Source organism: Actinia tenebrosa, unplaced genomic scaffold (genome assembly GCF_029948245.1).
Source record: "Actinia tenebrosa isolate PJP-AT-01 unplaced genomic scaffold, QUT_ActTen_1.0 PGA_scaffold0__85_contigs__length_37466705, whole genome shotgun sequence".
In the NCBI taxonomy this organism is placed as follows: Eukaryota; Metazoa; Cnidaria; class Anthozoa; order Actiniaria; family Actiniidae; genus Actinia; species Actinia tenebrosa.
In genome coordinates, this window is record NW_028292569.1 from 13,491,871 (window position 1) to 13,504,867 (window position 12,997).

Consider the following 12,997-nt stretch of genomic DNA (forward strand, 5'->3'; position numbering starts at 1 on the left):
GCCTGTGGACATACCCAAGGTAGTCTTCTAAGGTTTTGGTCCAAAACTTTAGCTAAAAGACACCATCAAGTGTTAATGAGAATGAATAGTGTTTTCATTAAAAGTAAATTGTTTTTCTTCAAAACTAATTTTCTTGTTTAAAAAGATTTCTCCTCCAAGCAGGAATCAAACCTGAAACCTTCTGGTTGCTGGTCAGGTGCTCTAACCTCTAAGCTACTAGAACTCACGTTGCAATTTGCTTACGTCATAGAAGTTTCATCACAGACATGCAAAAATCAGAGCTAAAAACCCTCTACCATTATTTTTGAAGTGCAACCCACAAGTTTTAAAGTCTCATTTGCTGATTAGCATTTTAACAACCATCTATCAAAGAACGGCAATAAAATACACACACATATCTTGAGAAAGATTTTAGATTTTAATTCTCTATAATCTTTATTTCAGCCCAAAATCTCCCTCAAAATCTTGTTTTTTTATTGTAGTTCTTTGATTGGTGGTCTATGAAATGCTAGTCAGAGAACAAGAAATGAAAACTTCAATGAATCGGAAATAATCAAAGACACAGGTTACAGCCAATATGCTTTAATGATTATCAATTGCAATGACAGATTAACAATCTACTTCAGCTTCTTCTTGGGTCGCAGGTTGTTGCTGTGTCCACATTTCTTCTTTCTGCAATTGGTAGCACGGGGATGGAGGCGGGCATAGCACCTTGGTAGGAAAAAAATTATGGATGAATTTCTATAAAACAGGCAAAAAATCCATTTTTCTGACAATACCATTGCAGTTTCTTTTCATAGCTGGAGTGTAAGTTTGCAACACTTCACAACAACAATCTACTCAACCAATGAATCCAAGTGTACAGTAACTTCAAGTCAAATAAAATAGAACTTACTTTCTGCAAATCATCTTTTCACAGTTGTACTTCTGGGCCAAGATACGTAAGCTTGGTTCAATAACACCACCACGCAGACGAAGCACAAGATGGAGTGTTGATTCTAAAAAATGAATTTTAGAAAATCATTGAAAGATTATTCATCTTGGAAATTTTTTTTGAAAGTTTTTGAAATGAATATTCATTTTATGCACAGTTTGTGAACAAAATAAAAGGGTACGTTCAGTCTATTTTCCTATTTCATGTTCTACATAGACCTTTCTGAGATAGTGAATATGGTGCATTGTGGACTAGCTTTGGTACAATGGTGTTGTTTGTACCTAAGCTAGACCATAATGCATCCTGTTTATCATACTCGGAAAAGGCCTACGGCACAGGAAGGCAACAACCACAAAATGAATGAAAACAAATCCAGACCTCTGGTGAATGGCTTACATCAAATCAAAACAACAACCAACAGTAAAAAATCAATGATGTGGAATGATGTGGAAGATGTCAATATTGTTGAATAGTTATAGTGCTTTCCAGGCACACACAAAATTATACAATTTTTGGTTGTGACAACATCACTAGAAAATACAAAGTTTTTAAGGCACATCCCTATAAAAATCTTGGAAAGGCTTTGATTGTCCACCAAAACCTATTTCGTCAGAATGGCAAATTTCAAAATTTTGCTCATATAATTGGGAAGCACTGTAACATGGGTATTAGAGTTGCTTCAAACCTTTCTGGATGTTGTAGTCAGATAGCGTGCGTCCATCTTCAAGTTGCTTTCCGGCAAAGATCAATCGCTGTTGGTCAGGAGGAATACCTGTGGCAAGAATATAATGGAATCAATATATAAATGTAATGCTCATTTGACGACAAATGTAAATTTTGAACTGGGTTAAATTATTATCATTATTATAGAGGGATTTTTTAAAATTTCAAGGAAGGAAATCAGCATACTCTTGCTCTGCCTTTTGGACCCAAAGGTTCTAAAATTACATTCCATTCTCCCATAAAAGGAAAATGTGACTCTTTTGTCTCTCTACGTTTATGTTCACATGAGCGGTTTCTCACGAGCTATGACAAAGGTCAAACGATTTGCAGGTATTTTTAGATCAAAGGCAGCACCTATTCAGTTACTGCGAGACCCTGAGTGACAGTCCAGCTGTTACCTTGAACCCATGGCCTCCTGCATAACAGGCCTCTGCCCAACTGACCCAACAAAAAGTGTTTATATAGAACTGCTGGCCTAGAAATATCTTAGTTGTACAAGAGTAACACTTAAGAGAAAAAGCCTAAAAACATGTGGTCTTCATTCAATGATTGAATTTTAATGCAAAAGTTGATTTTTTTGTGTGGAGGGAGTGATGGCTGTGTTCCCATTAGTGGCCAGCAAGAGTAAATTGTACTCTAGGGCACTGTTCCATGGAAACAAGACCAAACACTTATCCACAGCAGCGATAACTGGCACATAAACAGCACATACCAGCAACATGTTACTAGTAAAACAAAGTGTTCATATACCTTCCTTATCTTGAATCTTGGTCTTGACATTTTCTATAGTGTCACTTGGCTCTACCTCAAGGGTGATAGTTTTACCCGTAAGGGTCTTCACGAAGATCTGCATGCTGACAGCAGAAGTATACCCACCTGGAAAATGACAATGAATGTCAATTACTCTAGTATAAAGTAAGAAACGGACCAGATTTCACATATTGGTGAAAAATTCATGTAGGAGTGTGCAGTGAACGTGAAGTGCCATGTCTGAGCATTCCAATTGGACTGAATCATCCCGTGCTGTGATTGGTTCAGAGGATATAATCAATTCTGTGCATTAATTTTGTGCTGTGGCCATATTGTAATCTTTTTACATTAATATGAAATCTGCTGTATTAAAATATTTATAAAGCTTGAACTATAAAAAGGAAATAATATTATCTAGTTTCACATCACTCATAAACGTGATCAATGACTGCAGTTATTTAATATACAATGAAAGAAAACCTTACAAAAAATTTCACCCTCAAAAGAAATGTAAAAAATCTCTATGAGTGATGACTAAAAACGATAGGTAAATCAGAAAGGTTACACAATTGGACAACTAAATACTAAGATACTAAGATAAGCTTATAATACGAGAGACTTTACATGATCTTCATACGTTATTTTTATGTGGTTATTGGACGAGTAAGTTGTAAATTGGCATAATATCATTAGGAGTAATGTTTGAAGTTACGTTTTGGAGTGAGAAATAGGAATAAGACGAAGCATAGGAATAATAATAGGCGGTTTTGTTGGTCTCATAAGAAAAAATGTCCGCCATCTTACCTCGTGTCTTGTTCGAAAGGGAACCACTTAACTGTGGGGCGGACCTTTGATAACCCAAGGGTTAATGGACCAACACAGGAAGCCCAGCTTTTTTCTTATGCGCAAATTTACAAAAAAAAGTTAACATTTTGATATTATAAACAAAATCAAATACAACGTTAAATACAAAATTAAAACATTAATTAGAAGGACTTTTTAGATCTATTGATTTTTTTCATTTTTTGAGAACTTTATAAATTTTTCTTGATCAATTTTTTTAATGAGCGTTAGCATAAGAAGAGTGCATGAAAGTAATGCCTAACTTTTCCTCTATAAATGTATAGTTTATTCTTTATTTTCCATCTTTTCTTTATTCGAGATTTTTTAAGATGACGTTATGACGAAGCTAATTATAGCTTGGGCTTCCTGTGTAGGATTCCCTTTGTAAGCACCAGTCCCCAGACAAGTTGCGCATCCAACATGGCGGCTACAAGTGAAAATATTGCTGTCAATCGAACTGGATGTTTTTCTACAGCAGAATGGCTGGTTGAAAGGGCAAGACAGAGCTTAAAGCACAAGGATTTGTACGAAGCTAAGTCATGGCTTCTCACGGCGAAAACACTGTATCCAAGAGACTTTCACGTGCAGGTAAAATATTTATCTTAGACTTTGTTTATTGATCAAAAATCAAATTGTTCCATGTAAGATGAAGTTTTACATGTATAATAACGATATTATAATATTGTATTATACAAAATTTAATGGAAAAAAACTTTATTCCCCTTGGCTTTCCAAAGACTAAGGAGGGTCTGTGGAGGATATGTTTAGAATAGAATAGAGTACCTTTATTACACGAAAATATTTAAAGCTAAAAGCCTGTGGGATAAGGAATTATGCATGGATGTTTTCTTGTTTTGTTTTTGTTTACACTTTATAGATAAAATGCTGATGCAATCATTCCTTTGCTTATCTAGTTGTTTCTTTGAACCTTTTTACTCAATTTCTCAATCTTGTTCATTCATTTGTTCATTTGTTCATTCATTTATTCATTTATTTATTTATTTTGCTTCCAGCATGAGGCTTATAACATTGAAAGAAATGCCAAGAAAGTGAAGGAGTCTGCCATTTTGTTTTATGACATGTAAGTGGGCTTTTTTATTATTTAAACTTTTTTTTTCAAATACATTAACTCTAAGAGCGAAAGTGCTTGTCTAGGAGGTCTACGTAGACTATGCTTTATCCCCAATGCTGCAATGACAAGGAAATATATTTATAGCCATAGTAATAAAATAATAAATAAAAATAGCAATAATTAGCACCTCTCTAAAAATTACTGCTGAGAGAGAGTGTGTAATAAGTGTGCAATAAAGATCATTATTATTTTTTCACTAAACTCCAATTGGAATTTAGAAGTGGATTTTTGTGAAGGGAGAAAAATCAGAGAATCCCAACTGTCAAGCAACTTAACTTTGCCAACAACAGACTCACAGAGTAATAAAAGGCACCCATGCTTCACTGAAATACTGACATGTATTATTTTCTTACATTTTACAGGTTTGTGCAGTTTCCAAATGAAAGTTTATTATGGGAAGATATCCAGAATATCACAGAAGCTTTGGAAAGAAATGAAATTGATCCTCAAGGAGTGTTTTTAAAAGGTAAAAAATATATCCCTAACGGTATCTTTACCATGGTTGCAATGTTTTTCTATGTTTTTGCAATGTTGTGCTATTTCACAGATATTTGGTTTACACTCCAATAGAAATGAATAAATGTTTTCCTTTTTTAAAGAAATGTTCAACAGTCTCCCTCAAGATGCCCAAAGAGAAATTCTTCTACAAGCAGCAGGTTTGGAAGTGTTTAAATATAATAGGCCATATCCCACTTGTGTCAGTAGTGTACTTAACACTATGCCAATTTACCTGGATATGTTGAACCTCCAATTTCTCAAACCTTCTCCTTGGTCCCTAGGAAGTCTGAGTTAGGGCCTTCAATGTGTTTATTAAATATGATTAAATTATCTTTTAAACATACTCAATTTTCAATCTTGTTTATTCCAGGACGGTGTAAAGACTGCATTGAAAAATGTCGCATGATGCTCCTACTTATGAGAAGATTTCCAGATGCTATTCCTAAGAATGGGGTAACAAATTTTTGCATTTTATCATTGCCGTCATATAACTGCATGATGAACCATATTTTTTCATGCAATCAAAAGAGAGAAAATCTGGGGGGCGGTTATACTCCCCTATATTTGCTATACAGGTATGTGCCGCCAAACAGGATGGTTTTCAGCGATTCTATTCTGGAACAGGGTATATAAAATCATGCTCTCTCCTCTCTGGAACAGGGTATCTATTTTCGCACCACCAAAAAAGGTTATGGTTTTCAGCGATCTTGCTCTGGAATAGGGTATGAATTTCAGAGATTTTACTCTGGTAGAACAGGGTCAAATTTCAGAGGGCTCAGCGGCACATCCCTACATCCTCACATCCCCCCCCCCCCCCCCGGGGAGAAAATGTACACTCTTAGAGGTTTACTAACTTTCTTTTGCTAGATTACTTTGACCGAGATGTTGATAGATGCAGAAAACTCAGAGTATCCAACAAACCCTCTGAATCAATACAGAAAACTATTGGGTTTGTATAAAATAAATTTCTGATATATACTGTTAGACTGATGACATACCATTTGAGAAGGAGGGGTGGGGTTAACAGGAAAGAAAATAATTATCAGTTTATCATATACACATGAAATGTTTTTCATATGTCTAATATTACTTGTCTTTACAGTTAATGATGTGCTGCCTCATCTTTTGACAAGCGAGAGAGTTGTTATCACAGAAAACTGGTCTGCCGAAACAGAGAAAGAGGTAGGTATAAATATGACAGTTATGATAATTATGATAGTGATGATATCAATGGCGATGGTTGATGATGGAGATGATGATGATGATGATGAATGGTGATAATGAATGATGGTGATGATGAATGAGGATGATGATGAATGATGATTATGATGATGATGATGCATGATGGTGATGACAATGGTGATGATGATAATGATGACAATGTAGTTTTTCTTATTCCTTTCAACATAGGGACGTCAACCAGGAATTTCACAACCGACAGTTCTAAAATGGTTAGAACTCAGCATACAATTCTATTCTTTCTGTGCCACTTTCCTACCCAACCCTGTGGAACAACAACTTCTATCACCTACAGCCTCATCTGGGCCTCAAGTCAAAGATACCCGAGAAATTGTATCAAGCGTACAAGAAGGGAGGGGTCCCTGGGGATCACTTTTTGACATCTTCTGTTTAGTGGCTAAGAAGTGTGAATGGACTGAAATTCTGAGGACACAAGACATGTTAAACCCTGTTGTGCACAGGTAAGGTTAAAATAAAATTTTCAAATTCCTGTTATTTTATTTTGGTATCCCTGTGTCAACCATTACCACAGGTATCCCAATATTGCATTTATGAGTATTTGTAGATTCCTGATAAATAATTTATATTTTTAGGAGCATCAAAGAAAGATGGTTATGTATTTCAGAAATTCATCAATGGCTGAAAAAGGCAGCAAAACATGGGACAACTGAAAGAGTTATCAATGAATCTCAGGAGAAAACTGGAGTTTTTTATGCCATTATTATTATATTTTTCCAGTCAGTTTGGGAGTACTGCAAAGTCGTTAATAAGCTTGACTCTGGAGGTGAGTAACAAGGGAAATTTTCTACCATGGTGTTTTTGATTTTTAAAGTTTCAATTTGGTTTTTACTAAAAGCTTGATGGATGGTTGCAAAATAGTCAGCTGATGGTTGACGGACAATGCTGGTAAAGTTTCAACTGATGACCGGTCAACGGTTAACCATGGTTGCCAAATAGTCAGCTGATGGTTGACAGACAATGTTGATAAAGTTTCAATTGATGACCCACCAATGCTCAACCAACTGTCAATCAATACCTGTTTGCTGGTCATAAAATAAACAATTTCCAATTTTCAATTTTAAAAAGGAAAATTTTCTTTTACAAATATACTGAAATTCTAAACAAATGGCACTTTCAGTGTTTTATCCTTTCATGGTGTTGCTGGAAAAGGTTATTTAAGTTTTCCAAACCATTGCCTGGTTTTTCTAAACTCTTTGTCGGAGGCAAAATGTTATTGACAGACAACGACAACAACAATATTTATTTTATTACTTTAGTCATGCATATTTACAAAAAAATTGTTCCTGAGGAATCTTGCTCAAATTGAAAAGATAATTGTTTTGTCTCACTTGGGCTATTTTTGATTTTAGTGAACACAAGTCTCTCATCAAGTGTTCCATTAGTACTCCTAGAGGATGTGGGTGCCGATAAAACTAGTATAGATGGCTGGGCAGGAGGGGCGTCATCTGAAGGAAGGTCAGTCAAACACTGTTAACTCTAAGTACCCCTAAGTGGACCCCTTGTCATAAAGAGTGTCTGCTGAATAGAGACTTGTCTTGCGGTACATATAGTTGTACCCCTATTAAGTGGACACCTTTGGGATCTTGCTTGGTGTTCAGTTAATGAAAGGCATCCACTGAATAGAAGTTTGTATTTTAATGTTAACACAGAAGAAAAATTTCTGGATTGTTCAACTAGATATTTGTTTAATGAAGGGTGTCTGCTAATAGAAGTATCACTCAGGTATGTTTTTTATTACAGCTCAGCTCCTAAGAAGAAAAAGAAGAAAGGTGGAACGGTATGTAATAAGTTGGTTTCTAAAGGAGCTTTGAACAGCACATGAACTGAAAAAGTTGAGTTATTCATTTTTTAAAAAACAGGCACCATCGTCTCCATCAAAAGAGGATTCAAGGGCCAAACAGACAGCTACCATAACAGTTAATAAAAGTAAGAATTCTTTACTTTTCAGGTCTTAATAGTAATGGCGGACATCAGACAATATCTGATTAAAATTGGTGCATGTCTGACACTTGAGAGAACCCTCCCACAAGAAACATCGTCTTGACATCTGCCAGTTTCTCAATGCGCAGAAGACTGCTTATCATATTGACAGTCTTTTTGATCACAGCCTTGTAAAATTTCTATAATTTCTAAGTGGACCAATGAGACCAATGCTGATCTCACTGTTGGTATAATGCAATCATAGGTTCTCATTAATGTTGTCATCTGTCCCAATAATATGACTGTACGAGTCAACAAAGTTAAATGGAAGAACAATGCTCTGTAATTTTTTCGTGGGATTCTACCAGCTCACTATATAGACCATGCTGATGAGGCCCAATACAGGCTGAAACAGCTGTCCACGGTTTCTAGTTGAGCTGGCTCATTTTTTACGTGACTTGGAGTTGTGAAAGGCCCATTGGCCCTCTTCTTTAGTTGTTCCATACAAGGCTCGTAATTTACCTATTACACATGTTCTTATATTATTTCTGTATCTTCTTTTAATGAGGTTGTGGTAACGTGAGCACAAGTCTTCCTGATGAGTTTGTGGTTTCTGTCGATACATGGCACATTCTTAACACCCATAGTGACTACAAGAGTGGTAAGAATTTTACTCTGATCTTAAAACTGAAATGCAATATCTAAAAACTTCAAAAGAACTTACAAATAAGGAAAACTGAAATGTGTAGTTACATAAATGATCCATACCCACCCCACAGAAGAATTACAGAGCTTGTATGAAAGAAAATTGGAATTTCTGGGGGTAGGGGTGTCTGTAAAAAAAATTGTGGGGGGATGGGGAGGAGTATTGATAATTTCTTGAACTACACAATGTGAAATAAATTATCATTCTCTGTAGTGAGTAGCATTACCTTACTCTTTCACTGGGATTGTGTAGAAAACAGTTTTACCTTTTCGTTTTGATATTAGGTTTCACTCGAGTGCTAGCAGAATGGCATATTGACCAATGGATTTGGATGGAATCTTTTAAAGTAGACAGAATGGTGTACAAGGTAAAGACTTTAGCAGCATAAAACATACATGTACCTCCCTCACTCCATCAAAAAATTTCCTCCCTTTCAATAGTTTCTTTTTTCTTTTTTCGTAAAAGGCCAAATACAAGAAGGTGGTTGACTTCCTTAAAGAACAGAAAGGTTTTCTGGAGTCAGATCCCTTTGCACAGCAAGAGGTTATAGATTTTGAATTTTCAAATATTTTTTTCAGTCGTTTTTATTTCAAATTTTAAAATTTGATTCTTCTTTTGATGTGTTAGGTCTTCATCCGTGGGAGTTTACAAATGTCTTGCTGTTATTTTTATCTTGGAGAATACAGGGTTAGTTATTCAGCTTCTTGTTTCTATTTCTTTCTTTTTTTTTTCTTTTTTTTGCTTAAAAAAAATCTCCAGTCCTTCATGTAATTTACTCTTATCTCAATCCCCAATCAGCTTGTTTTTCCTTTTCCCCCTTCTCTTCTTCTCTCCATTATTGATTTAATATTCATTAACTTAGCTTTAACCCTTTGTTTTCTTAACCTGCTGTTAATTAGAAACAAAAAGACTGGGGCTAACTAGAAAACTTTCCAGTTAGCTTAGCCCTCAGGCTCTATAATTACATAAGAATTTTGTACAACTATATATCCCTATAACAGATCGTTATTTATTACTATTGTATAAAAATACGACTCTAAAGAGCAATAAAGACAAACTAACTAATCCTCTCTTCTCAATTTCTCTCTCTAAAGCCACACAGTTTTTAAGTTAACCCTCTTCTTCAATCCATTTTACTTCCCTAACATCCCCTTTCCCTTCCCTTTCTTACATTCCCTCAGACACTCCCCCCTTGCATTCCTTTTCCTTTCCTCTCATCCTCCCTTTACTCTTACCCTTCCTACCTCTTTCCATTTTTTCCACTCAGTAACTCCTTTTTCCCATTTTTTCAGAATTCCTGTGCAGAAGCTCTCAACGCATTGCGGTTTTTTAGCTCCCAGAGTATAAATACCACTGATGTCAAGTCCCTCAAAAGAGGGATCTCAACAATGCAGGGCTCATCTAACAGGGACACAAATGCTATGGGGCCCTCACAGCTCATTTTTCCAGGTACCACTGAGTGTTTCTTATTGATCAAGAATAGCAGCAATTTGAGAATTTTGTTGTGTGTATTATAATTGATTGTATTATTTTGCAGGTCGAGTTCTACAGCTCATTCCATGTACAGAAGGAGAAGCTCTGTCATTCTGTGTTCGCCTCCTTATCACATGCTTCAAAGTAAGAATTCTCACGTGACCTAAATTACGTCATCATTTGGGTCATCAGTGACGTCATCATTGGTCTATTTGGTAACCTACTAGGGGGGGGGGGGGGGTTATTAATAAAAAAACGTTGCGCGGGTTTTCAAGACTCGTGGACATATCGCCACACTTAATTGGGTTCCCACAAACAACCAATCAAACAGCATGAAAGTCCCACGTCGTCCAATCACAAGACTCTGATACGGAAGCCATTTAAGAACCAGCATACCGCACGTTTTAACGAACTTTTACTATATGTTTACACAGCAAAAAATTTCCCACGAGACTCGCTCTGGAGATCTCGTTGGTCACATGATAATACTCCTGCAATATGATTGGCCAAAAGAAGACCAAACATTCTACGAGCTGCTGGAGAGAATTCGGTCGCATGGCGGGCTCACATATCGGAAATTCTTCAATTATATTGTCAGTATCCTTTTTATAAGTTGTACTAATTATTAAATTTTTTGACTTGCGAAGGTTTAGCTTTTCATTGGTCTATCGAAGGCACTCCTTTTGATCTGATTGCATTTGGATAACGAAAAGCCAGCTGTATATTGAAATTGGGTTTGTAAAAAATAAACGGTTCATAAGTGCCATGCCTTGATCCTGAGCGTGACCTTGACCGTGCTGTGTCCCGTGCTGTGTCCCCTGCTGTGTCCCTGTGATTGGTTGTTGTAATTGGTTCATAGGTGGTTGTCAATTCCGTTCCATGACGTCACCTCGTTTTGTCCCTTTTTACAGTTATATGAAACTACCCTATCCTAAGGAGAAAGTGTCGCTTGATCAGTAGGGTGGGGATGGCGGTGGTATGCAGTGAAGCGACGGACCTGTAGTTTGATCCTCCTACAATGATCTTGGTCAGTGGCTTTGACTTTTCTTCAATCCATCTGAGGGACGGGACGGTCGCTGTCTCGCCGGTGTGGTCTTTGAACTTCAAATTTTTGTTTTTATTTTGTATCTGATTAAATTAATTTTGATTTTTTGAGCTCCCCTTCCTTGACTCCTTTAAAACCAGATATCGACATTTTGGAAGAGTTTGCGTATTTGAGTAGCGAAGGAGTTCTCAAATTAGAGCTTCTTCCCAAGTCTACATCAACATCAAGGTAAGCAACTCCTCTCTTCCATTTTCTGTTCCTTCTTGGCCATAATTTTCCTCTGGCTTTGTTTTCTCTCCGCGGCCTTACTAAATTAACATTTACCGGAACCAATCTGTCTGGTTGGAAATTCGTTTGCTATAATGCTAAGAAAAGAGCGGCAAACTTTGACTTCCGACAAATGGGACACACGTCTACGGAAAGAACTGGAACGGGTAAAGTGGATTACCTCAATCGGAAGACCGAACTTTCCAATCGGAATGACACATATGCTAGTTGTTTTTACACCCGGAATTTCGGCTTTCTCCTGGTAAATCGTAAGCATCCCCGATCTCCGAGTGAGTCAGTGGATGGAACTTGGTGGAAGCCTAATATAATGACTATGTATTTATTTCCTTTATAGGTCCCGAACAGTAACACGTGGTGTCAACAAAGGAGCTAAAGAAGACTTCAGGGCTACGCTGGAGAAGCAGGTCTCGCGAAGTGAAGAAAACATCGAAGTTATCTTAAGAACTTTTCTCGAGGAAGAACGAGATTCCATTATTAATTGCCTATAAAATCGGCGTACTAAAACTACCACTGTCAACTTGCTCGACTGAGTAAAATTTTTACTTGTTTCCATTTTTAAACCCTCTCTTGAACGACCAGAGGCGACCATCGAGCACAAACAACCACCTTTCGCTCAAGTCAGCTAGCCACTCGCAAAAAGTCTGTCTTGTTAAGAATCTTAATAAACCTTTCCTGGACACCCATACTCGTTTTCCAAAAAAATATTTCTTGAAAGAACACAAAAGATTGTTGTATATACGTTTCTCACTAAAATATAGTATTCTATGCTGACTTTTTCAGTGAGAAGAAATAAATAAACTTAGAACGAAATAATGGTCTTCTTTCATAGTATAATGGGATATCACTAGAATTAGGGGTAGCAAATTATTCAAAATCTCTTTCCTTCTTGCTTAGTTTATTTGCTTGTTTGTTTGTTGTTCCAGTCACGTGATCGATCTCCGCCATATTGGATCGGAAAATGTTCTTCATGTTCTTTATCAAGCTAAATTTTCTTATTTAAACTCCTAGCCTCAAGAAGATAAGGCCACTAAACTCCATCCCCTGACCACGGACAGCATAAGATGACCGCATTGTTTACCCAAAGCTTTTAAAAACGTGAAGTTCGTTTCTAAGTTTACGATCGAAAAAGCTGCACTGAATTATGAAAAAGACGAGCTATCTCTCCACCAACCAAAACGTAAACCCAAACTGACTGAAGATGGAAAAATCGGTTTCGGGGAAATCTGACTTCTGCATTTGCATCGAAAGGAATGCTAAGATTTTGCCGACTTTCCCATCGAAGCTTATGGCCAGTATTGACCCTGACCAAATGAAACTCCCAAAACTTACTACATGCATATAATTCTCTACTAGAAGTTTGAGAAACTTAACTTATTAGTTCATCTATTAAATAGATTAAAACTAGCCTTAGTGTTGGCTAATACA

At 36.6% G+C, this 12,997-nt stretch overlaps 2 protein-coding genes across 2 annotated transcripts; one reads left to right on the plus strand and one right to left on the minus strand.

The window, feature by feature from the left end:
* Nucleotides 1–566: 566 nt before the first annotated feature.
* On the minus strand, nt 567–3,259 carry LOC116301579 (ubiquitin-ribosomal protein eL40 fusion protein). The gene is made up of 5 exons (XM_031710658.1): nt 3,212–3,259; nt 2,408–2,533; nt 1,620–1,706; nt 896–998; nt 567–711 (listed from the first exon to the last, which is right to left on the minus strand). The coding sequence occupies exons 2-5, from the start codon at nt 2,508–2,510 to the stop codon at nt 618–620; spliced, it is 387 nt and encodes a 128-aa protein (XP_031566518.1). The 5' UTR covers nt 2,511–2,533; nt 3,212–3,259; the 3' UTR covers nt 567–617.
* Nucleotides 3,260–3,656: 397 nt separating this feature from the next.
* On the plus strand, nt 3,657–12,370 carry LOC116301585 (integrator complex subunit 10). The gene is made up of 21 exons (XM_031710665.1): nt 3,657–3,838; nt 4,264–4,331; nt 4,745–4,848; nt 4,982–5,038; nt 5,251–5,333; nt 5,748–5,829; nt 5,983–6,062; nt 6,291–6,580; nt 6,713–6,903; nt 7,490–7,595; nt 7,881–7,917; nt 8,000–8,066; nt 8,629–8,721; nt 9,051–9,133; nt 9,232–9,309; nt 9,394–9,453; nt 10,059–10,215; nt 10,304–10,383; nt 10,674–10,836; nt 11,425–11,512; nt 11,907–12,370. Exons 1-21 carry the CDS (start codon nt 3,671–3,673, stop codon nt 12,058–12,060), a joined length of 2,289 nt encoding a protein of 762 aa, XP_031566525.1. The 5' UTR covers nt 3,657–3,670; the 3' UTR covers nt 12,061–12,370.
* The last annotated feature ends 627 nt before the right edge of the window (nt 12,371–12,997 follow it).